This window comes from Rhyacophila brunnea, unplaced genomic scaffold, assembly GCF_057557595.1.
Source record: "Rhyacophila brunnea isolate RB1 unplaced genomic scaffold, BYU_Rbru_1.0 scaffold_9, whole genome shotgun sequence".
Classification (NCBI taxonomy): Eukaryota; Metazoa; Arthropoda; class Insecta; order Trichoptera; family Rhyacophilidae; genus Rhyacophila; species Rhyacophila brunnea.
In genome coordinates, this window is record NW_028233361.1 from 9469823 (window position 1) to 9496481 (window position 26659).

Consider the following 26659-nt stretch of genomic DNA (forward strand, 5'->3'; position numbering starts at 1 on the left):
TTCCTTCATTAAACTTTGTTTCATTGAAGATTGTTTTTTTATTATTATTTAGTTTTGGTAGGGGTGAAAAAAAGAATTGATGAAGGTGGAAATAAGAAGGTTTAATTAAAGAATTTAAAATGTCGCCTATTTACTTGGTACCAAGTTTTTTTTTAATCCATGTTTCTGAAATATTTCAAAATTATATGGATCTATAACATGGATTTTTGCTTCAACCACTAAGATTCAAACTGCTCACGATCGATTAAAAACTTACCTATATAATATACATACAGCAATAACCTTTCCGTGTATATACTATTTTTGAGGTTAATACGGATTCAAAAATAAGATATATATTATATAAAAATAATAAATTTGTATTCAACGAAGAATTCACAAAATTTAAGAACATAACATTCTTTTATTGAACATACATAATTTAAAACACCTCTGAGAAAATATATACTTAACCACTAGAAAAAATCTTTTTGAAAAAATATGATACCCAGCGAGATTTGCATTCATGAGCACTGACCACTATGCTATATGTATTCTATCTAATTGCAACAAAGTTAAATATAAAAGCCGAATGCCAATAAGTAACTCAATTTAGAAAGCGCTTCGATTGTAAAAGCTCTTAGTTAACTTTGTCGCAATTAGATAGGACACGTACAACATAGTGGTCAGGCACATGAGCGTGAATGTCGAAAAATGCAGGTTTAAATCCTTTTGGATGTCATATTTTTTCAAAAATATTTTTTAGCGGTAATATATTTCTCTGAAGTGTTTTTAAATAATAAAAGAATCTTGTGAATTATTCGTTGAATAAAAAAATAGTTTAATATGCAAGACAAAGTACGTTATAACAAAAATTTAGAGTGATCCCGACACCGGTTAGTATTTAAGGCAATTCAATACTTTGCTTTAAAATACAAAAAACTGATTGCCAATTAGTAACGCAATTTAGAAATCGCTTCAGAGAGTATTGTAAAAATATTAGTTAACTATGTCGCAATCTGATAGGATACGTATATTAGAGTGACCAGTGCACATGGGCGCCAATCCTTTGGGGCGCAGGTTTATACCTGTTGGGTGTTGCATTCTTTTCAAATAAAAATGTCTAGTGATTATAAATTATATATCAAATTATATCTATAATATAAATAAATTAGAGCATTGTCAATAGGTGGATATGAAAAAAATAGGTAATAGATATTGTTCATCACAATCCAAACAGTTATAGCAAATATCTAAAAATTAACCAAATTAGATGCTTACCAACGCAGATAAAATATTAAATATACTTCTCTAGAGCTACAAGCAAAATTTCTGTAAAGCGTATATTCAGAACGTTGGAGCAGGATCACGGAGCACTGGAGCAATGGGATTTTACCCGGAGCAGAAGCGGAGCCGGAGCATCAAAAATGTGTAGTACTCCACTCAATCCACAAAATAGTATGTATTGACACTTTGGAACACCAAAATTATTTGAAATATGGCAACACTTCCGAGTGATAAATAACCTCCCTTTTTTGACAGAAGAGGTAAATAATGAGAGACTATTTGCTGCCGAAAATTTTGTTTAATAGAATTAATAATGAAAATGACGATTATTTAAAACTATTTATTTTTTATCATTTAATACTTATTAAAACTTTTTACCCGGAGCGGAGCAGCCCCTATAGCAGAGCTGGAGCAAGTATTAGGTCCCGGAGCGGAGCTGGAGCGCAGCAACCCAAAAATGGGTCCGCTCCAACGCTCTGCTTATATCTAATAGCGAGTACTGACCGGTATTAATCTTTCATATTTTGTACGTGACTTTTTGTATACAGTTTTTATGTATTCTTTTGTGGGATTAATTTTCTTTGTAAATATTTTAGTTGATTACTTATTTCACTTTTATGTTTAACTCTTGATATAACAATAATATTAAACTTCAAAATTCATTTATAAAGTTACATAAGTTGAAATGTTTAATTATTATAAAATAACATTTCTTATCAAATACCCATCTATCTCTTTTCTTTATTTTTTTAAGGAGGGACGTGCGCCGCGTAGGGCAAAATGGAGGTTTTATGCTATTTTCATGGCAAAGCAAACATTATTCGTAGAATGTTTATCACATTTGAATGATCAAAGACATGGCTTATAATCAATATCTTTAGAATTATCTTAAAATGTGTAAATCTTGCCCATTTTTTGAATAATAAAATGCCTAATTCTTGTCAAATTTGGGATCACAGATAGTATCAATATAATTTTGTATCGTAAATATTTCACTATAATAATGTCGATATAAATTTTACTGATGGTTTTATAAATGCTTTTAAAAATTAATAAATATAAAAAAATTTAACACCACTTCACATAATTATATGTACTGAAATATGACTATATTCTAAAACATTAGAGCGAGAGGTTTAAAAGAATACTATTTTATGTAATACAAATACTTTATGCAGTCATCAACTGTTTAAAATAAATATAAAGGATAATAAGGCTTCACAATTATATAAAAAGATTATATATAATGTTTAAGGAATGTCCACGGTTATGCTCTGAAAATAGCATAAAACCTCCATTTTGACCTACGCTGATGTTACCTACGCTACCGTTAATGAACGGCTGGATTAACCCATCCAATGATTTACGAAACAATATCTAAAATATTTTTAATTATTTAAGAAATTTATTCTGGTATACCTTTATATAATTCAGGAAGTGAAAAATAACAAAAAATAGACCAAGATAGTGACGGTAGTTTTGGTTAATGATTTAATGAAGGGCATATTTGCGGCATTAATTGCACGCTGCATTTACATGACAAACTTAAATGCACGTTGTTAATATTACACATAACATAATATATATTATTTAATACATTTTTAAGTTTAACACTTGATAATCCCAGGCTACGGACTACATTGGTGAAGAATATATTATGAAGATGACCGACTGCAAGAAAACGGAAAGCTCTGATCAAGTCAGTCATTACGCCATCAACGAAAAATAAATAAAGCAGTGAAACGAATACAGTAAACTAAAAATTATGGGTAGAAAATTTGAGAAAATGAATTAGTACTTAGTTTTACAATATTGTAATGTGTAATAATTAAGTGTGTCTAGTGTTCATGATGTTATACCTAATACGTTTGTTAATCAGTATTAAAAAGCTCCTCTCAGGCTATACTTTGTTACAGTTACGTTACAATTCAATTACCACCCGTGAGTGATGAATACTCAAACTAAAATACAGTACCTATCATATTTCACTTGAATTTCATTAGAATTTCATATAATATTGTCTAAAAAGCACGTCGTCTAACATATACGACAATATTATTAATGATGTTAAGAAATTTAATAATTTATAGTAGTATAATAGATAACTAATGATTACGACGAATCGGCAAAAGGCTCTAGCAATAGTATCTATAACAGGGATGGCGAACCTCTGGCATGCGAGATGATTTTGCATGGCACGCGAATGTTTCATTTTTATATGTTTAAAAAGTGTTTTTTATATATTTTTTTACAAATAAATATATAAGTAGGTACCTAGTTAAGTAAGTACTTGTCTTGTACCTATATAATATTTTTAAAAAATAACGACATGGTATGTTATTTTAATATTATAATTTAGTATAATATAGTTTATATTATATTATTTACCGGTCGATGCGCAAACGGAAACGACGAAATTCATGCATAAACGACAAATCGCATTGTATAAAAATAGCAGGTTAATACTTTTCAAGAATATTGCATTCATTTGCATAACTAGGTCGGTCCTTAGGATCGGGCAATTAAATATTATAAAAATGTCCAATCAACAAGCCTTAAGAAATTAATAAATTATCGGCAGTCATTCAAATATTATAATAACTGCTTGTTATTTTGCCTCAAACATAATCTCTAAAAATAGTAAACCGTTCAGTGATGAGGAATATAATATGAAAGAAGAGTGTTTTAAATGCATCCACGATCTCTTTGAGAAACTTGAAAACAAGGAAAAAAATACTCAAATAATAAAAGATATGCTTTCATCTAGAAATACAATGAAATATGGAATATCAAGAACTCTATTGTAATTTTCAAACTTTTTTAATAGAATTCTTAAAAACTATTTTTTTAGATAACTTTTTTTTCGCCCTAAAAAACTGTTTGGCACTTGAGACAGTCGAAATATGTTATTTGGGAAATTTTTGCATGCGTACGTAAAAAGGTTCGCCAACCCTGACCTATAACTTACACAAACACCTAAAAATAATCTTACACCAAATAATAAATGTTGGATTACTGTTGGAGATCTCGCCATAAAATTTTGACAACACACACTTAAGAATATATTTATTTATATGCATACAGCTTATGCCAATATATAAATATTAAACAAATTTAAGATTCAAGAAAAATAATGGCAAGATTTTAATAATTATTTAATAGTTTACAATGTTTACATCATTTGGAAATACCTCTGAAGAACAAAATTTGTGGGCAATATAATTATTAAATTTGTCCTAGTAATATTTTTTTTAGATTTACTTTCATATTATATTTAGGCTTTTATAGTATTATTCTTGAATATGGGTCTATTATCTGGAGTCCTTATGAAGTTTCCTACAAGCATACTTTATTTATAGCGCACCGAGGAGAAATTCCTTCGATATCTTTATTTTAAGACATATAATTATTTTCCTTTTAATCTCGTAGTTCACTAAAGCTTTTGAGACACTTTTCCCTGGTATGGTTTCCAATCCCACGTCCTAAAGAATTTAAATTTATATCTGCCTGTTAATTACCTACGTGGTCGCAGCTATGACCTATTTTCGGTCAGTACTCTTTCCTCAAATCAAGCGTATCGGGGACCATTAGCGAGGGGTGTAAGACTAGTCAATGCACTCCAATTCACTCCATTTTTAATGATGTTTGCGCATTTTGTTTTAAAAACTTTATTTTACTGTTTAAAATTGTTTGTTTTTCATCTTTTTCTTCTTCTCTCTTGTGAGAGAAATATTTGTGATAATATAAATCTCATATTGTGAACGTCCTCAATTTTGATTTATTATGTCCCTAGTAGGGATTGTAATACCGGTATTCAATTATTTATCGATACCGAAATACTGGTTTCAAAAATCCAAAATATCGGTATTTTCGGTATTAAGAAAGCATACACGGATATGTATTTTTTTCATTACTTACTACTGTATTGTATATTAAATTTTAAGTTTTATGCTGCCAAAATGAAAATATAACTGGAAACCAACAAAAGTTAAATAATATTAAAACAAAACCCTTCAAATATACGTAAATACAGAATTTTCGCGATGAATTAACATATTTCAAAAAAGAAAACATTCGTGGGAAATATTTTCAATTATTCTATAACTATTGATACAACGTTTATAGTACATCCAACAAACGTTAATTTTCACAGAGATTTTTCTGTGCCCAGTACTACGAGTATTTGTAAAAATTACCAGTTCTAAAATATTATGATCTATACGTATTTTAAAAAAGTAAACATAATAAATATAAGTAGGTACTTTATTAGGTTGCTATAAAATAGTGTTTAAAATAGATTTTGATAGTTATATTTATTCATAGTGTGATATCCCGGATACTGTGGCTAGCTCGGGATCTTAGTTGGGACCCGAGATTCACAAAAATTAAACTAAATTGCTATCTGTTTCATGGTAAGATTAAATGAAACTCATTTTATTTCGGTCAATTTATATTGTTAGATTACTCATGTTAGTTACACCTCCAAATGTTTTATGCTCTTAATTTTAGTTTCGTTATTAGTAATTATTATCGTTCACAATTATGGCTTTTTACTCCGTATCCCATTTTTCACTTCCATACTCGATTTGTATTTATTTTACTCTCCGAGTCGTGAGGACCGATGTTCACCGTTTTAAAATGGCGACCCTCTACTCTCTAGTGACTTTTTTTTATCGAACAGTGTTGCCATCCTTCCCTTACATACTCCTTATTATTAAATCCCTTTGGCTTTCGTCTCTTTTATTCGGTAAATCATATTCTTCTCTGACATACTATAATTATAATTAGATACAATTCTTACGTGTTAAGTACATGTTGAATATTTTGACAGTTAATAAAAGAATTTTGGACGTACGTACGCCCATTGTTGACTAGAAGGTCAGGTGACATGGTTATACCCAGGGAACTCAGAAATAATGGGAACTGAAATACATGACGGGTAAGGCGATAGCAGGTAACCAACCGACTCGAGTAAGGAAGAATCTGGGTTAAACTTACACACGTGTCAAGTATACGTTTTTTGTCAAATACTGAAAACTGCTCTCGGTTTATGCGTTTACGCTCATCTAATGTTGGATTATTATACACACTATTGCACGTGCATAATGCGTGCTTTATTTTCGTAGGACAATCACACATTCACAACCCTGCATCAATATGCGGTGTATTGAATATAGCCTATCGGTATTATATTTATTATCTGTTCTGTGGTTATACCTAATAATTAATTTTATCTATCGGGAGAGGCCCAATAATCATAAGTGTGACAAAAGATACTTCTTTTTTCAATAATATGTTTTGACGAATATCAGTATTAATACCGGTATTCAAATACGAAATACCTAAATACCGGTATTGATATATTCATTCGGTATTGCAATCCTTAGTCGACAGTGTTTTTTTTTCTTAAATAAAGAAACAAATAAAAATATCATAAGGTTTTGATCGGCGTTTCTCGTTTTAATTACATATTATATACATCAGGCACATCAACTTAAAGTAGGCTGTAATGTCAGTATCAAAACTGGCAATGATCTATCATTATGTCTCATTGACATTCTTCAAATTAAATAAGTGTATTATATTATCAGCTGAGGACACTGAAAACAATACTTGTTTTTCGACCAACGCAAAGAAATACTCAATTTCCCATTCGTTGTGAAAATCATCACGTTGGTCACTAATTCACTTATTGTCAATCTATTATCCTAATGCTAATGTGAAAAGGGCCTACTGAGCGACGGTCAGAATAAACTACGCCTCAGTTTAAAAAATAGAGATTCACATATTATTTAATAATGATATACAGTGACGTCCCGTGGGGGTAGGCAGATTGAGCGTCGCTTGGGGGCGGCAGTTTCTCGAAGGGCGGCAAATCAATGAGAACCATTAGGTATTTATAGAAATAGCTACCTAAACTTAGTAGTAACGGAAATATCTCTTCATTAAAAAAATCAGCTCACTGGTTGGAAACAAAATGTATTAATTAACATAAAAGGTTTAACAGGACTGTATTTTTTGTCGTGATCACGATGTCTAGTTTAATTCCGTTGTCCTTGGACGTCACGTCCTTGATGAGCAGCAATATCACGTGAAGATTTATAAATTATATTTGAATTATGGGTATGTACATACTTACCTAATTTAAAATTTATCCAAATATTTTTACACTACATCACTCGCGAGTTTTGGAAGTTGTCAGGTGTCTGAAACTGTGGACTCGCAATATTGTCTATTGAAGCAGAGATGGCATTTAACTTAGATTTAGTGATATATATTTTGTTAGTTATGTATCCATTCATCACATTTCTTAGATATTGGAGTCATGAAAAGATGATAAACAAAATGGGGCGGCATTTTGGTGCTGACTAGGGGCGGCATTTTGTCTAGGGACGTCACTGATGATATACAAATTAAATATACATCATTTGAAACATCTCACCCAACTGGACTTGAATCTGTATCTGCTGCATTTCCGCCAACATTATAACGCAATTTGATAAGCATTTCATGTAACGACTTATATTTAATATCGGCGTAATTTAAAAAGATGCCCGTAGCATGGTGTAATGGAAGTAAAGATATGAAAGGTTAATTCTTCTCCTTAAAAATCTCAATATAATCATATTTTATTACAAATAAATGTACACGCTTTTTACATATTTTTAAAACTTAATAACAATCGACGTGTTGGAATACATTTTTATTTTTTCATAATGTTTCTAAGAAATAAGCGTCTCACAAATAAATGCACATTTTAACAAAAGAAAATGTGCCAAAGTATGTAGATAGATTTTCACCATAGGGCATCATTAGAAAAGGGGAAATGGAGTAATTCTATTCTACCATCACCACGGCTGGTGCCCTGGTTTGTAGCCTAGTTTGTAGGATCTCCTTTTATGAGGAACGAGCTTAAGCTAATACTGAGGCTAAAAACAGGGCACACAATGGGCAAAAGATTTGATGTCCTCATAGAAAGAAGCCAATCGCGGCTCTGCGATGAATGTAATGTTTTAGAGGACATTGTACATAGTATAGCAGTACAATTCCCTAAATATGATCGCAGAGTACAGCTGCAAATTGCGGATATCTATGAGAATGTCGACGAATTGAAAGGTAGGTAAGACGGAAGAGCTTGGCAAAATTGTAAAATTCTTTAACATAATAGGAGTGAGGACCTGATCGGCGAATCCCCTTCCAGAAGAAAAGAGGCGATATGACAACGAGTCGCAGTCAAAGCCTAAAATGTAAGCCTAAAAGTAAAAATGATTTTTTTTACAAACTACCATCCATAATATGACATTGTATATTGTACTATTTATGATCGTATTATATTTGATATGATTCTACCGAGATCTACCAACATGAAGTTAACATTTATTGTTTACAACCTTTTCTTTGTTTGTATTTTCGATCGGAGTTTTCAAACGATATTAGAATATTGTTTGTATTTTCATTTTCTGATATAAAATTAAAAAAAAAAACAAAAAAAGTAAGCTAGGAATATTCTGAAATAAACAAGGGTTACTTCTATAAACAGAAATGGCGTTAAATAAATTACGTTGTATCTTTTAGTTTTTACATTTTCATCTTGTTTATTTTCATTTCTTTTATTAAAAAAAAAGCGTTACAATTTCCTAATTTGTACAAACAGCACTGTATTTTTTTCAAATATGTATTTAGTTTGCTTAGAACAAATAATATAATAAGTAACATTTTGATAAAAATTGCTGATTGAACGGATTACAGCGCGCGTCCACTATATCGTCTAACCGTTGCGACATGACCTCGTTGTACCCAGTACAGACGTCACCCATAGAAAATCTCAAACTGATCAAGTCTCAATGGTGCTGAAGCTGACCGCACTCTCTTATATTATTTAGAATGTCATAGATTGTTCGTGGTAGTCAAAGATTTAATTTTTGGTTTTAAACATAACCAAAATGTCTACTATTTGTCACCTTGCGGGTCTTTATTATACACAAGGCGACTATCGACCGCTAAAGTAATAAAGTGATAGTATTTATTACATATTTTTATTGAGCTATTATAATTTGTTACTTACAATAAGTTTGCCATCTAAACAGTCAAAATTGTCTATCTCACTCTAAATTTTACCACAGCCAAGAGATATGCTATTAATATATAGCACTTATTGCAATAACTACAACGAACTCATTGTAATTATTACAATAAGTTCTAAAACGTTAATACAAATCTACCCTAAGATTGATAATATTTATCACTTTAGTGATCGATAATTAGTATAGAATAGACCAATTGATATTAGTGTAGAAAGATCGGGTATCTCTTACAGATTACCAGTAAACCAAGAGACTCTATTTTTTTTTGACTGCGTACCTACCTACCTATAAGGCAGAAAAAAGTGTGTACCCTTGATATGTAGAGAATCAAATTTATATATACATGTATATTTGCGATTTAATTGAGCATAGGTACATATACAGTGAAGAGTTTTGTAAGAAAAATAGGCCCTAATGTCATTATAATATAATAAAAATAAACAAACAATTATATTATTACACATTATTTATTTTATAAACAGCTTCAATACAAACATTAAGTTTTCTCATTATAATTGAATATGGTTGGGCCAATTATGGCAGCGCAATCACCTATAAATTCCATACAATCGTCCAGGCATGATAAAAAAAAAATCTATTGCCTCCAAAACATGAACATGGTTAGATGTGCATTAAAAAAATAATTCGCATACGAACTATCTGTAGCTTACTGCCGTGGAACGTACCGTTAGTCAAAAAACAACACAGCAATAAACTACGGAGTGACTCAAAATAAGCAGTAGCGCGCGAGAGTCATAGTGAGAGTGAGTGACGACCAAGACCACGAAGCCAGCTTCAACATAACAAAAGGTCAATGTCTGGTATCCTTGATATAACCCCCCTCTAGTATCGAATCACACCTCATCTTCAATACTATACAGTCAATACAATAATATAGTCCACAAAAAGCGCAGCCAGAATGTAAACACAGGAATTCCTTTTGTTTAAGAGCATACTTCAGTGAAATGGCAAATAATTTTCAGCAATAGGTGGGACGTAATTTCGGCCACGTTGCCAATCGGAGAGCAATAGTCGACCTATAAGTACGTCAATTTGTTTTGTGATGGCGTCGGATGAATTAATTCTTAAATCGTGTAAAGATGACTAAAAAATGTTACGTATTTACTCGAAAAACAAAACATTTCAATGAATATATTATTATTATTACTTAAATAACAATAAACATAATATTAAATGGATGCATGTTGAATTTTTATGACAAATTATGTTTTGTTCGTCACGCGTCGTTCGCACAATCTGTGCGTCGCGTAGTCACGGTATTTTTAAAGCATGCCTCACCTTAAGTATAGCCTTAATAATAATCTGAAAAATCTGGCTTGATGCTCACTGGTAGTGCAATAAAAAGGTTTTCCTCGATACTTAGTTATAATTCCATCACCAAAAATAATACCTCACACAAGTAAGTAAAATCAAACAGTATGATTGCATAAGTTCGCAGATAGGTATTTCTCCTTTAATTGTTAAAATTTTTCCTTTTCCTTGAAGAGATATTTTCTGCCGTACTAAGCACACAGGCCGTAACTGACGTATTAAGGTATTTTCATGTTTTTATGAATTTGGATTCAGCAGAATTTTTGTATAAGATCAGTAAAAAGAAACCAGCCAAAACTGCTATATTTCCAAAGAAAATTGAGTTTTTTAAAAGCCGTATATATGCAGTGTGAGGAAAAACACGATAAATACTAAGCGATTTGGTCGTAACTAGCATTTACTAAAGGATTTAAGACGTATCTGACACAGATACGGCTAACATCCTTTAGTTTTTCGGACTTACGGCCGAACTGGCTTAGTATCGCTGTTGTTACGGCCAAATTTCTTTAGTTATAATACCATATTTCGATCGCTATTGCGTGATTGCAAAATCCGCATTCAACATTTGACTGTTACTCAGTGTGAACCTAATGATTTTATAACCGTGTATTTGATTAGTTGTTTGATAGTTGATTGATAACTGCAGTGATAATATCTTATATTTGTTTTGAAGTATATTATAATTGATTACTTTGACTTTGGTTGATTAACGCACAGTAAGTAAATATTTGTTTTTTTACGTAGTCGAAAGTTTTACCGTAACATTATCATACAGGTTCGCTGCCGGTGGCGCCGGTCGGAGACGCCTGGTCACTCATTTTGCTGTGATATTTGATACTTTTCATAACATGTGAGCACAAACCCCATAAAAGCAATTAGTGAACCGTTAAATTTCAAATTTATGGGTCAGGCTCGAACTGTGTAAAAATAGTTTGGACCATTTTTCAATGGCGACATTCACAAAGTCTACTTGAATGTTACCATTATATTGGTAGTGTGAATTTTTTTTTAATTTATGAGTTACAATTACTTCTTATAACAAATACCTCTCACGGTCAAGTTTAAGTTATGGTGCCTCCGGTTGTAACTAATAAAAAAAAATATTATGAAAATGGTTAGTCATCACGTTGTTATGGATTTAATAAAATTAAACACTAATAATTTATTTTATGTTTATTTATTCAATTCACAACACAAATCACACGTACAGTTATAATAATTTTCACTTACATTACTTACAAGTCAGAATACGGAGAAGTCTGGATAGACCTGGACAGTCGGAACTTAGGATTATTACTGGCCTCTGAGGTGTCGATACTTGTGAGTATCTAGCAATTTATAATGGAATGAGACAAAGGAAAGTTTTGGACGTTGCACTTATTATGCAGGGATGTATGTTTATGATAGTAAGTAATTTAGCTAGAAATTTAGTATTGTTTGTTTACATTACAATGGAAAGCACTTAGTTAGTTTAAATAATGTCGCGACGAGTAAATACGATAAGTATTGATAATTATACATCAGGGCTTCTCAATATTATACAGGGGTAACAAAGAATAATATAACAATGAATAAAATATAGTAAAAAAGGGCATATACATAACAACGTCATCAGTTAGTTTCGTTTACTTGACCTCATTTTTATGTTTTCGTGGATTGGCACTGGGATTATTCTATATTATAAAAAGTGGCAGCGAACCTATGTATTTATTGTTTTCATAAATATATTAAATGTAATAGGCATCATGTTTACAAATAGAAATTGTTGAAAAAGTAATCTTACTTTCAATACATAAAATAAATAAAAAGCACACGGAAAGGCCATACTTGCATGACATGGTACAAGTCTTGCCTTTCCGTGTGCTTTTTATTTATTTTATGTATTGAAAGTAAGATTACTTTTTCAACAATTTCTGTTATCGCAAATAAAGGACAAAATACTTTAACAAACAAAAAGACATTTGCCGGACCACTGATTGAATTGAACTTCTTGTATGCAAAAGTATTAAAATCCAGTATACCTTTTCCTAGTATTATTAAAACTCCAATTGGAATAACTAAAGAAAAAAAAGGATAATAATATATCTAAATTAATCGACTCTGGAAAGGGTATTATTATTAAGGTAAGTTTTGGAAAGATTTGCCTGTTAACTCTTAACAACTTTTAGACAAAATACTGATTTATATGATTTTAAAATCATTTAAGTATATTATATTGTTTTAATTCTATTTTTATTCTTACTTATTTTAGATATTAATTACAACTAACTACTTTCAACTTTTATGACTGCTTTTCTGTTGTTTTCTATTTTTATATTCATTTTTAATAAATTTTCTTACAATATAATGTTAAGATCATAAACCATATTATTTTATTATCCTAAAGAAATCCTAAATATTATTATATCCCATTTACTCCAGAATTCTTGTGTGAAAAAAAGATATCTGATATTAATGGGGAGAAAATGTAGATACGGGCATATTACCTTAGTGCGCTCTAAGAAATGCTTTGTATGAAGGAGGCCGTAAATGCATTATTTATGTGAAAAATGACAGATATGAGATTTTTAAGGGATGTTAACAAATCTTACACCAAAATAAAGCATAATAGGCTTATAAAATAAACCAAAAGTTCTACAGTAGAAGCAGCAAAAGTAAAATAATGTGTGAGTTCGTTTCTCCCACTTGCCTAAAATGCAGATACGGCCTCTGTGCTTAGTGTCTCAGTATAGATAAAAGAGCATATTTACTTTTTCGAATATATCAGCGAGGTAGGTATACTGAAATTATTCTACAGTGGCACTATAAGTACGGCAAAAGCGATTTGCAGTTGTATTAATATTATTTGCTAGCATTGAAACAGGCATTATAGTAAAACTTACCAATACAGCTTTTATCATACAAAATAAATTATGGTACTACTGTATAATGATTTTATTACATTTTAATATACCATAAACACACAATATATTTGTCCATAATAATATTTCGGATTCACGTAATAAGTTAAAAAAAAAAACTGTTATTCTTCAACCAATTTCTATTTTTTCTTACAATATAAAACTTTTTCTTCACGTACGCCAACGGATCGACTTGCGGACCTACATTGGATGCAACTGCTGTAAACAATAGATTTACGTAGAATACCAAGCTTAAAAATAATAAAACATATACTTTTTTGACATTGATCAGGTCATGTAAGTATAATATAATTTAAAACAATAATAGTATCCCTAAGCAATAGATAATTATTATCTTATAAGCTTTTCATAATAGCACTTTAAAAATTCCTCTAAGACTACTAAGTAAAATGGTTAACCAGACGCCTTAGTCCAGTGATGGCGAACCTATGGCACGTGTGCCACCAGTGACACGCGAGATGATTTTGAATGGCATGCGAATGTTTTATTTTAAAGAGAAAAAAAATATATACAGTACTTTCTCAGTAATCCGCCATCCCAAAAACCAGACAACTGTCCAATTAGTGAAAGCGGCGGATTATAGTGCATACATACAAAATATGGTAAAAATTAAAAAAGATATTTCGTAAAAATAGTTTTTTTTTGAGATATTTGTACTAGCAAATAACGGTTTTATTTATAATCAAAATCAAGTATTTACTAAATAATACATATTTATAAACATAACTAAGTTTAATAACTAAATATTAAACAGTAAATCACTTGACAAAACCAGTTGTTCAGTGAGGCAGATATTCTTGAATCCTTGAATGGCTTAGGATTCCTGGCTTTCCATATGACCAAAAGCTTCATTTTGCATGTCTCGATTGCATTGGAGCACTGCATAATTGTGATGCGGTACTTGGGCACTTTCCTCCCTGGTACATTACTTTCTTCGCTATGAACGTACCTACGTTTTACGAAGGAGAAGTTTCAAAAATAAGCCTGTCTCATTTGCGTTGTATACTTGTACGCGGCGGACTACTGAATTTGACAATCGGATACCGGCAAATTATAGAGCCTGATTGTGTGCTTTCAACTAGTAAAAATAACGGTGGATTATAGATGTTGTCGGATAATCGAGCGGCGGATTACTGAGAGTATACTGTAGGTACTTACCTAATTAATAAAATTTGCTTAAGAAAAAAAAATACAAATAAAAATATAAGTATAGGTATATATTATACTTATATATACTTCATATTAAAACATAATGATGACATAGCCTTGCGTATTTTCGTCAGTTTTTAATATTATTTACCAATCTATGCGGAAATGGAAACGACAAAATGGATGCATAATTGACAGGTCGCTTTGTAATAGAAAAAATTGCATGCAAATAAATGCTCTTCAAGAATAAGCAATACGTTTAATTGCATATGACGGTCCTTACTCTTTATGCATCACATGTAATATTATTCCACTGACCTCGTTAAGGCGGCGGGAAAACATGAAAGAAGCGTGGTTAAAATGCTCCCACGATTTTTTTACTTAGATAGTTTTAAAATAAGTAAAAAAAATATTCAAAGAATAAAGGATACCTATGCCTTCGGCTAGAAACACTTTAAAATAGAACTAGATTGTAATTTTTAAACTTTTCTTATGGAATTCCTAAAATCATTTTTTTTTATTAAGAAGTGCTCGGAACGTCAGACATTCGAAAAATAATATTTGGGAAATTTCGGCACGCCTACGTAAAAAGGTTCGCTTACCCTGCCTTAGTCTGTTTTATTAAATATACTGACCGAAAGAAAATAATGTAAAACTATTTACTGGAACATTTTTATAAGGGTGAATTCTTTTCATCGTAAAACTCAGAACACATAAAATATACTGGAAATAAGTTTGCACGGTGTTTATTTCTTTGTATCTTCCCATTTTCAAATATTTATTACAGCATAACTAATTGAATATTTAATTTGCTGACTATTTTCTTTCTTGCAAAGAAAGAAAATTACATTTCATTTGAATAACAATTATTTACTCCTACATACTTGATATTTTGTCAGTAAACTTGTATCATACCGACTTAATATGTATTTCAAAATCCAAATAAATTATTAAATGTTTTCTCTTTTTCATTATGTATCATTTTTTAATAAAAGTTTTATTATATTTGCAGCATACGTCACAAATATACACATCAATCAGTAGCACAGCATAGCCTCAATGACCAGGCGGTCTCTGGTGCGGAAGCTGGCCTTCCATCTGGGAGCTCTGGGTTTGATTCCCGGCGAAGACACAATATATTTATATGATTGTTCAAAATTAATAATAACCACCTTGTACGAAAAAGCAAGGACATAGTTATTAATAATTAAAAAAAAGTGTATTTTATAACGTTTTTATTAGCTCGTATTCTTGTTTGTTCGGTGGTTGTTTGTCCAGTACAAATCTTGCAACCGATGTTTAACTAACTTCTCGACTAGCTAGACATTTGAAACTTTTAGAATATATCAAAACACGATGACAATGCATTCTTTTAATACTTTTAGCCATCTTTAAGCAGAATTGAATTCATTTTCAGTTAATTCTGTTTTCTATGGAAAGTTATTTCAGAAAAATCCGTAAAAAGTAAAAGACTAATATTGGTTGCTAAAGGGATGGACCTAGCAACTCAATTATTAAGGTGACGCATCAGTGAAACGCCAAATAATTTTCAACTGTACGCGCGACGAAGTTTTGTACTCGCTTCGCATTCATTGAGAGAACGTCGATTCAGACACGCGTCACTTTGCTGCGTGAAGGCGACGGGCCAATTAATTCTAAAATCGTGTAAAGATGACTAAAAACGTTTCCCATTTACTTTAAAAAGAAAACATGTCAATGAATATATTATTATTGTTACTAATAGAATAATAAACAGAACATAAAATGGACGTATGTTGGATTTATATGAGAAATAATATTTCGTTTGACAGGCGTCTTTTGCACCCGCGACCCGCAATCCGCACATTGCCTAGCGACGATCTTTTTAGACCGTGCCTCAATTAATGCATGGCCTTAATATATATGTGCGTTACTATGGAAATCAAAATGACATTTCAGTATTCAGTATTTCTATATTTTTGTTTGTTTGTTTGTTTTTTATTTACTTCATATCAAGTACAAGTTTGAGCATATTGCGCATAATAATTTAAAAGAAAATTGCATATAAAAGTTCTTTTTATCTTGTAATTATTTATATTCATTTCAAACACCCTCTAAAACTCTTGACGCTGAATTCCTGTATTTGATACTTTATATTTGTGCTCTTTTGAGACGAATAAAATTACAAGTTAATTTTCAAATTGATCGGTCTACTCGTACCTACCCGTCTTGTTGCTGAGATAACCACATAACACCCATATCTGTCGCTGCTCTTACAGGGATAGAGTACTGAGCTAGATACCAGAGATAATATACTAATCGCATCCTGGATATAAAAAATCAGGATCATAATCCATAGTATGTAATGCGTTTTCCGTTACCAAACATACTTCAAAGGAAGACTATCGATACGCCATGGTTTTCAAAACCCAGTCAAAAACAGCATACTGTTATCAAAGAGATTGTAAACTAGTAAGATATTAACTTTATACGAGAATGCCAAAAGCTCACAAATAGTTACGATGCATCTAAATTCCCGTTAAAATTATCAAGCTTAAAGTTTTAAGCTGGAATATAATGCTCTATATAATATAAAGTTTATCAGAATCATGGTTGAAATTTCCACGCGTATATTAGCTTAGATTATTTCCGAACTATTTACAAACGAAACCCGTGTATCTGAGAGCTCTTCCAGTTAATCGAATGAGTTTAATCTATAGCCTTACCAGATTTGATAGATGGTCAAAGACTAGTTAATAAACGCTACGAGGCTTAATTGTATTTTTACATAACTTTTCTTTTTATTCAAATAAAATTAACATAAAACTGAAGAAATTAAAAAAGGCTTTTTTAAATAGAGATGGAGCAATAAAAAGAACTGCTGGGAAAAATAATCTCACAATTAATTTTCTAACTGTGCAGAACTTCTTAAAGCTCTGCAATGCCAAGTAAAGCTTTTTTAATAGTATATTAGTAATAGCAAATTTTACATTATTTTTGAAGATTTCCATAGCAATGCATGTTTATAATGGCATGAAACTCTTTTCAGCGGTTTTCGACAGGGATACCTCGAAAAGCTCCATCCCGTATATATTCAAAATCTTTGGATAAATTCTATCCAGGGAAGGAAGACAGGTGTTGCTTAATTTGTAACGCTCCAGTGTCCTTAGTGAATTTTAACTGCGTACCTTTTAATTAGCGCATTTAAATAACATGCTAATTGGATCGATCGGCCGCTTAACGGGGAAAGGGCAGCCGTGTCATCCGCGTCGAATGAGTTACGCTTGTTCAATATTAATAATGTTAATACTATCGGTTGAAGGTACTTGATGGAATTTGAATTTAAATTCTAATGGATTTAAGTTTTGTACTATTTCATTTGAGTCGTTTTTTCGAAGTTGAAGAATGATAACTTTCGAGTGTGGGTAGATCACATAACAGTTTTAATGCTGTATAGTAAATCGCAGCCTACTAATTGAAGTTTGACATGCTTGGAGTAGGAGTAAATCATGAATTTATCAAAGTTAAAAATACATTTTCTTTTTTAAATTATTAATTAATTTTTTCAGATTATTATTTTCTTGATCATCCAAACTTTTTTATATTGAACTAAAATGTACGTATAGAGTGACATATAAGATTCAATATTTAGATTCCTGTTTCTTTTTATTAGCATATGTAGAGAAGGGTTTTTTAACGTATATGATTTGTACCAATTCGAACAAAACGTTTGGGAAAAGCTTCAAGGTACATCTGTTACAGAACACTGTCCTAAAAATCAGCTTCGAGATTGAAATCGTTATTATAGTAATAAAAAACATTTTAAATAATGATAACTTTACTTGTATAGCATAATATAAGCACGGTTTTAATTTTCGGTATACTAAATTTTATTATTATTGTTTTATTATTTTCGGTAATTATTATACAGATGTTAGCGGTATTAATGAAATTCAAATAGACGTTTATGTGTATAAACAAAGTTTAACATATTATTTTCCGCTGATAAAATGTACAGTTTTCTTTTATTTATGATACATAAAACGCTTTTCCAGCACCCAGCGAGAGAGAATTTTCCGTTAAAATGGAAATATTAACGTTTTAAAGTTTACATCGTGTTCGCAACACAAAAGATAATGTCTATGTATAGGACAATAACTCTAAACGTCAAAATTTCCAGTTAAGCTTGCTTGGTAAAAGTTTAATTATGATTTGACGTCGGGTTTGTTGCGACCGGCATACTAATTTTTAAATTAGTCAAATTTTGTATATTATAGTAAATAATACGATAATCTGGTTAAAAAATTAAAAATCGAGTAAAAAGTACAATTTTTTCATTCGTTTTTATTTTTATAATGACGGGCCTGTTCACCAGCCTAAACCGGGTTCTTCATCTAAACTCATTTCGACTGCAACACGTCGATGTGATTATGTTGATATTCACAAAATAGGTACATGTAATTTAATGTACCTCCGAACTCGAATGAGACAATTTGTTTTGAAAAAATAAACAACAAATTTCTTTCGACATGGGTAACAGGTATAAGCTGACTCTCACATCTAAACTCGCCTCGTCTGTCGCACAACCATAAATCAATCCTTCGAAGAACGTCGATCCGGTATTGCATATGAAAACCGTGCACATCTACTTAGTGACAGTCGCACTTAACCTTCGAAACGTATAGATATTTGGATGCGGCGATCGGCGAGCCGGTATAGGAATGACCAGTATCCTGGTGTCTTCGACTCGCAGTCCGAAAAGCATGCAACTTGTAGATTGCAACAGTAGATGTTTTTATAAAGTTACTAACAACTACTAAAAAGTTGCATTCGACCAATTTGCGGAGCTCGTGTGCACGTTGTGCTACTCTAAATTTCTGGATCTCTCTTTTACTTAGGGTCCATGTTTCACGCACAGATGTGATTGCGGGAAGTACATACTGGTTGAACACTTTAGGCACAGTGGGATGTCACTTTAGAGTTTAGAAGATATTATTCTGGCGGCCAATAGCACTCCAGCACAGCTGACATGTTTTATCAATTCTGAATTTATAATCACCGTCTTTATATTTTAATACAGTGCACAATCGTTATTTTTTTTTAAATTTTGCCATAAAAATCTTTTGGTTTATTTACAATGCGTATACATAGGGCAGTTATATAAATCAATGACGTGGATATATACTAAAAATAATGTATTAGTAAAATTTGGTAGTAATTTTGTCTACCCAATTGATTTAATAACGAATGAATAGATACATCCTACTTCATATGATTTGTTTGATTCCATTAGTAAATTTAATATCGTGTGATTATTTAAGTAATTACTCAGTGGTCACTCAAATTAATTGAAATGTTGTATAATGGATTGTAATACTTTTCATAGAATTATATTGTTACCACTAATAACAATAGTAGAAAGCTTGGAACTGCTGTTATATTATAATGAAAAATCTAATAATATAAATCACTCATTTTTATATTCTAGTAAATCGAAGACAACGTTAAGAGAGTACTTCAGTTAAACGGCAAATAATTTTCAACAGTAGGTGCGACGAAATTTCTCACTCGTCGCCAATCGGAGACCGTGTGCGCACGTCGATTTGTTTTGTCATGGCGTCGGATGAAAATATTCTTAAATCGTGTAAAGGTGACTAAAAAACTTTACGTATCTACTTAAAAAAAACAAGTCAATGAATATACTATTATTATTAATAATATGACAAAAAAACATAATATTAAAGGGACGCATGTTGGATTTTTATGACAAATTATATTTCGTTCGGCACGCGTCATTTCTTTTTAGACCATGCCTCAACTGAAGTATAGCCTTAAGTAAGTAAAACGATTAAATGAGTAAACGACAATATTATTCAAGTGCATCCAATGCTAATTAGTATGATTAGTTATTACTATTCGAAGAAAAATACTGTTATTCCTTCATGCTTATTAATGCTTTTAGTATTCTAAGAAGGTCACATCAGGCCAAAACATTCAAAATAAATTATATACGTTGCTAAAATGATAATAACAACACTTTTACACACATACATCGAAGTAGTGTAATCTAATGTTTTCATACAGAGCAGTCTGTTGGAATAATATAACTATTAGGGGAGCGTGGGGTAATGGGAGCGACTGCAAAACAGGTACCATCTAAAACTAAAATGACTCGAAAATAACCAAAACATCTTCGTCAATCGTCGTCTAAGCCTGTCGATCGCTGTCGGCTGCTTAGTGGCACGTGCACGCGCGTGGCGAGTGGAAGTGTGTTTTGGGCTAGGTCCTTATATCAATTTACAATACATAAACATCAACGTAAGTACTTAAAATTTTACTTATTTTATCATATTTTGTGTCCATTGTATAGCCAGATACATGTATTTTTGTTTAGTAGTTTCAGAATCAAGGTTTAAAATGGTTTGGTTGCGTTATTTATCAACCTTCAAAGTAGTTGACATTCGGGTAATTGGAGCCTAGGTGGCTCCCATTGTGGCGCTAGCTCCAAAATTGTAAATTATATTAAAACAAAACCCTTACAAGCCCGCCTATTTAAAAAAAACTATGTGAAGATATGGGTAGCCGCCATACAACGCCTTAATTTGTATTTGCAAGGATCAAACGGATCAGACATTTTTGCAGTTCACGATAAAATTCGAGCGTTCATGAAAAAGCTTATGTTGTGGAAGAGTTGTATTGAGAATGGCAAGTATGATTATTTTGAAACACTTGAAACTTTTATTATTGAAAACCAATTGCAGCCTAAGATGAACGTACTGTCTGAAATTTTCAGTTATTTATCACTGTTATCACAGTATATACAGTAATGCCACAGCATGCGTGAAACTCCACAAACGGTCGTGTAAATTCCCCATTAACAAAGGTGTCCGGCAAGGTGATACCATTTCACCTAAACTATTCACCGCTACTCTTGAGGATTTATTTAGGAAACTTGATTGGGAGGAAAAAGGTGTTCCAATTAACGGAGAGCACCTCAGTCACCTGTGCTTTGCAGATGATATTGTTATACTCTCACAAGACCCGAAAGACCTCCAAGGTAGAATGCAAGAACTCGCGGATGTCAGTCAAACGGTCGGTCTAAAGATAAATGTCTCAAAGACAAAAGTGATGAGGAACTGTTTTTCGGACCCTGCGATTATCTGTATTTCTGGCACCCAACTCGAGCAAGTCAGCAGCTACATCTATCTCGGACAGCAGGTGTCCATAGACGGAAGCATGCACGATGAAATTGCTCGAAGAACAAAGCTGGGATGGAGTGCTTTCGGATGTCTGAATAGTATCTTCAAGAGTGACCTACCATTATGTCTTAAGCGTAGGGTGTTCAACCAATGTGTGCTACCCGTGCTCACGTATGGCTGCGAGACGTGGACCCTCAACACGAGAGATGTCCAAAAGTTAAGAGTCACACAGCGAGGCATGGATAGGTGCATGTTGGGCATCACGCGAAAGGACCGTAAGAGAAACGAATGGGTTAGGAAGCAGGCAAGAGTACGCGATGTAAAAGACGTTGCCAAACAGCTGAAATGGAGATGGGCGGGGCACATTGCTCGCCGAAAGGACGGCCGCTGGACAAATGCCGTCATCCAATGGTACCCAAGGGGTACGAAACGGCCACAGGGTCGCCCTAAAAGCCGCTGGATTGACGAACTGGTAAAGTTCGGCGGAAATACGTGGCAGCGAACGACACAGGACCGAGAGAGTTGGAGAAAGCTTGGGGAGGCCTTCATCCAGCAGTGGATTGACCCCGGCTAATGATGATGATGATGATCACTGTTAATAAATAACTTTGACGACTATTTTGGGGAAAAGATGAAAAAGTTTGATTCGTTGCGTTGGTTTTGTAACCCATTTCAAGACGACTTACCAACTAGTATGTCAACAAAAGCAAGTGAAGAACTCATTGATTTATCAGAAGATACGTCACTGAAAAATAGTTTCAACAGTTAACGAAATTCTGGCTCTCAGTTGCTGATAATTATCCTTGCCTGTTCGATGAAGCTATGAAAGTCCTCCTCCTCTTTACTACCTCATATCTATGTGAGGTCGGATTTTCGGCTATGGTGAACATTAAAACTAAATACTGAAAAAAATTGGATATATCAAACTCACTGCGATTAAAAGTAACCAACGTTGAAGTTGATGCTAAAACTGTTATGAAGAAAAAAGGGAAACAAATAGGTACATCCTTCCCATTGAAATAACTTTGTAAAAAAACCTTTCAGGTGTAGGTATTTAAGTAATATTTTTTTTTATTTAAGTTATGTTTCTTATTTCAACAGTCTTTCCTTCATATTGGTAACACTTATAAAAAATATTTTTTTCATTTCAATTAGAACAAATAAGACAGCATTAAGTAGTTCCACGACTCGCCACTAGGGAATCTGAGCATTACGAATATTTATGCCCTCTCTTCTCTAAGACAGCTAAGAGGTGGGTCTCAAGATTGGAAATTTTTGTTAGATGGGTCGGAGCCCAGTCAACTTTGGGAACCACTGGTCTAGAACGTAAGGCGCTGGGCTCCGGGTTTGATTCCCGATTAGATCTCAAGACCTGGATATTTGCAATTGTTTTACTTCTATTACTACACTACTGTTCTAATACACTACTATCATTAGGCTCCATAGCTTGCTATTTTGCTAAAAAGGTAATCTATAGACGACGATCGTTGAATTTGATTGAGTCTGCAAATCTTCTGGTGCAATTAGGTCTTTACATTTAAGTCACACAGTATACCGTCGTATGCATGAGTTTTCAAAACACCTTGTAGCTTAAATCAGTTTGCATACACAATAATATTATTATTGTATTTTATCTATGGAGAACAGTTCTACTAATAGAATAAAATTACCTGTCATTACAATTCTCACATACCTACTGACCAATACAAGATAATTTTATTTACTTTTTAGTGTTCTTTCGCATATTTCATACACAGTCAGATGTAGGTATTTATGTGAAAACTGCTCTTAACTATTTTTTTACATTGATCACATTAATTTATATCGTTTTAATCCCCAGCACCCCAATTATCCTTTCCGATATCTTGTTTTGATAATATCAATACATATTATATTATAGACTTTCATTGTTTTTGAAATCGACAAAATGTTTGCACATTTATTTCAGTAGTTTTCAAACGCTGTTCATTATTTTCTGTGTAACAAAAATAATAAATTTCTATCTTCTCTCCTCAGTACAGTATGGGCTCGGCCGAGTGTAGATTATTCTAGCAGCCTATTTTTACGTATACCTAATAGTTGTAAGCTATAGTCAACCTAATAGCGGCCCTGCTCTTTTCAGATGGCGGTATTAGACAGTTGAATTTATTATTTAGTATCTGATAGCGATCAATTTATAAAAGCCGTATCGTTATATTGAGCTTGTCTATGGTCAAAGTAATAGGGATGGGTAGATGACATAATAAAACGTATTATTTTATAATTTATAATTACTACTTAATAACATTAATTTGGTTGACTGTCTCTCTAATGGTATGTCTGTACGTTTACGTTTGTTCTTTTATAACCAGAGGGTTGGAGCGGACCCTTTTTTTGATTTTCTCTGCTCCGGGATCTAATACGTGCACCTGGTGCCGGACGAAATCCCGAAGGCCGAAATCCCGAATGCTGAAATCCCGAATGGCCGAAATCCCGAAAGCCTAAATTCCGAAAGCCGAAATCCCGAAGGCTGAAACCCCGAATGCCGAAATCCCGAATGCTAAAATCCCGAATGGCCAAAATCCCGAATGAACAGAATCCCGAATGCCGAAATCCCGAAAATAGAAGAAATATAAAGAAAGAAAAAATATAAAAAAATTGCGCAATTCAAGATAAGTGTCAAGATTGCGCAAATATTACTGTTTGAAATGTTTTATGTTTCGAGATTTCGGCCTTCGGGATTTCGGCTTTCGGAATTTGGGCTTTTGTTTCTTAAACGTAGAAAAAAGTAATTTTGAAATTAGGTTTTCTATTCGTCCTTTCATTATTAATTATATTAAACAAAATTTCCGAAAGCGAATCGTCTTTCACTATCTACCTCTTCCTCTTCTGTCAAAAAGTTGAGGCTATTGTTCATTCGGCAGTGTTGCCGTATTTCAAATAATTCCAGTATTGCAAAGTGGCAAATACAATATTTTCATTGAATTTTAGGAAGAAAATTTAATAATAAAAAAAACATCCGGAGTAGTGGATTGAGAACAAACTTTCGATGCTCCGGGTAAAAGCTCATTGCTCCATTGCTCCGTGCACCTGCTTTGAGCTCCGCTCCAACGCTCTGGTTATAAGTCAAAAAATAAATAACCAATTGGTATTGATAAGACTTGATAATTAGGCTATATTGTAGGTACCAACTTTTTGAAGTTTCATCTCAAAGGTTCTTAAGTTACGGAAATAACACTTGAAAATAACGCACTGGGTAAAGTGGTGGAAGTGAGGAGCTGATGAAATAAATGCTCTAAAACAATCGCTAGGAAATCTAAAATAATTTGGTATCACAAACCTGATAGCTTCAATCATTTGCAGCCCCATATTAACGCAGTTGTATGCGTGGTTGGGTCTGGATACTGGCAACCCTGATACGCAGTAGTAGCAATCGCCCAGAATTTTTATCCGCATACATTGATTCTCCTGTAACAAAAATAAATATAGATATTAGGTATAGATATACAATATATGATATAGGTCAGAGGTTGGACAACCATGCGTGGTTGTTTGCTATTAACTGGTTGGTATTAACTGTCAATTTTAATCATAGCGGAAAGACATTGTATCAATTAATATAAAACGCAATATGTAGTAGGCAATAATTCCGCTAAACTTTATAACGATCAGTACTGTTTTTGTCCTGTTTATTAGAACACTGTCAGCTTTCCCAGGATAGTTCCCAGGCCAGGATATTTGGCTGGCCCTACTACCTATCGCTTAGATTAAAAACAGTATGATGCTCTACAATGGCTTTTTCAACGAAGTAAAATTAAGTATTTTTTTTTTGTATTTTAATACATCCACTTGAACTATAGAGTTGTGGAGTATCCACACACAAAAATCAAAAATTGTATCGCACAACATATTTTAAAATGTTATAATTTAGAAGTAACATAGCGCTGCATGATACTATCTTTCTTTTCTATGTATTCGAGCAAATTTTTAATGTGTGTTTAACTAACTTATCTAGTCGACTCGCTACACTGGGCTCCACCTAAGCCCTGGCTCTTAGGGTAGATGCATTTCAGCTTTCCTCCCACTTGCGAAGGTCATGCTATCAAATATAGGCATCTTTTGTTTATTTGAACTCCTCACCCTTAAATAAGATAAAATAACAGAATAGCATAGCCCTTCCCCTTAAAGCATAATAATTGTTAGATTTCTTTCGCTCAGCTCAAAATTATCACCAAATACCTCATATTAGGTCAAGAATAAAATAATTTAATTAATTATTAACTTACTTTTTATTTAATATATATAATTTAATAAATACATTACATACAGGGAACTAATGGAAATAATGGGAACTAAAATACCTAACGGGTATGGAGAAGTAGGCATCGATATCAAGTGCGGAAGAATACGGTTAAACGGAATAAACTTAAACACGTGTCAAGAATACGTCGAATACTGACAACTGCTCTTGGTTTATGCAATGACGCTCATTTAATATTGATATATTGAAAGTTGCAATTGCACATATATAATGCGTGGCTAATTTTCGTACGACACACACATTCAAAACTCTGCCTCAAAATGTATCGGGATATAGCCTATCGGAATTATTCTATTTATTACGAAGATGTTTTTACCTACCAGAGGCACTTTTTAAGTTTATCTTTGACTTGAAATAAAAAATATTTTCCTTTTTAATATACATATTTAATAATTAATACAGTTGAAATTGTAAATTATCAAAAAAAAA

General features: G+C 32.4%; 1 protein-coding gene across 1 annotated transcript in view; it reads right to left on the bottom strand.

Annotated features, from left to right (window-relative positions):
* Positions 1 to 26659, bottom strand: part of LOC147063233 (adenylate cyclase type 2-like) — a 485865-nt gene that overhangs the window by 59682 nt on the left and 399524 nt on the right. The window contains 1 exon segment of the mRNA XM_085959766.1: positions 25250 to 25377. Coding sequence (XP_085815892.1) covers positions 25250 to 25377 — 128 coding nt within the window.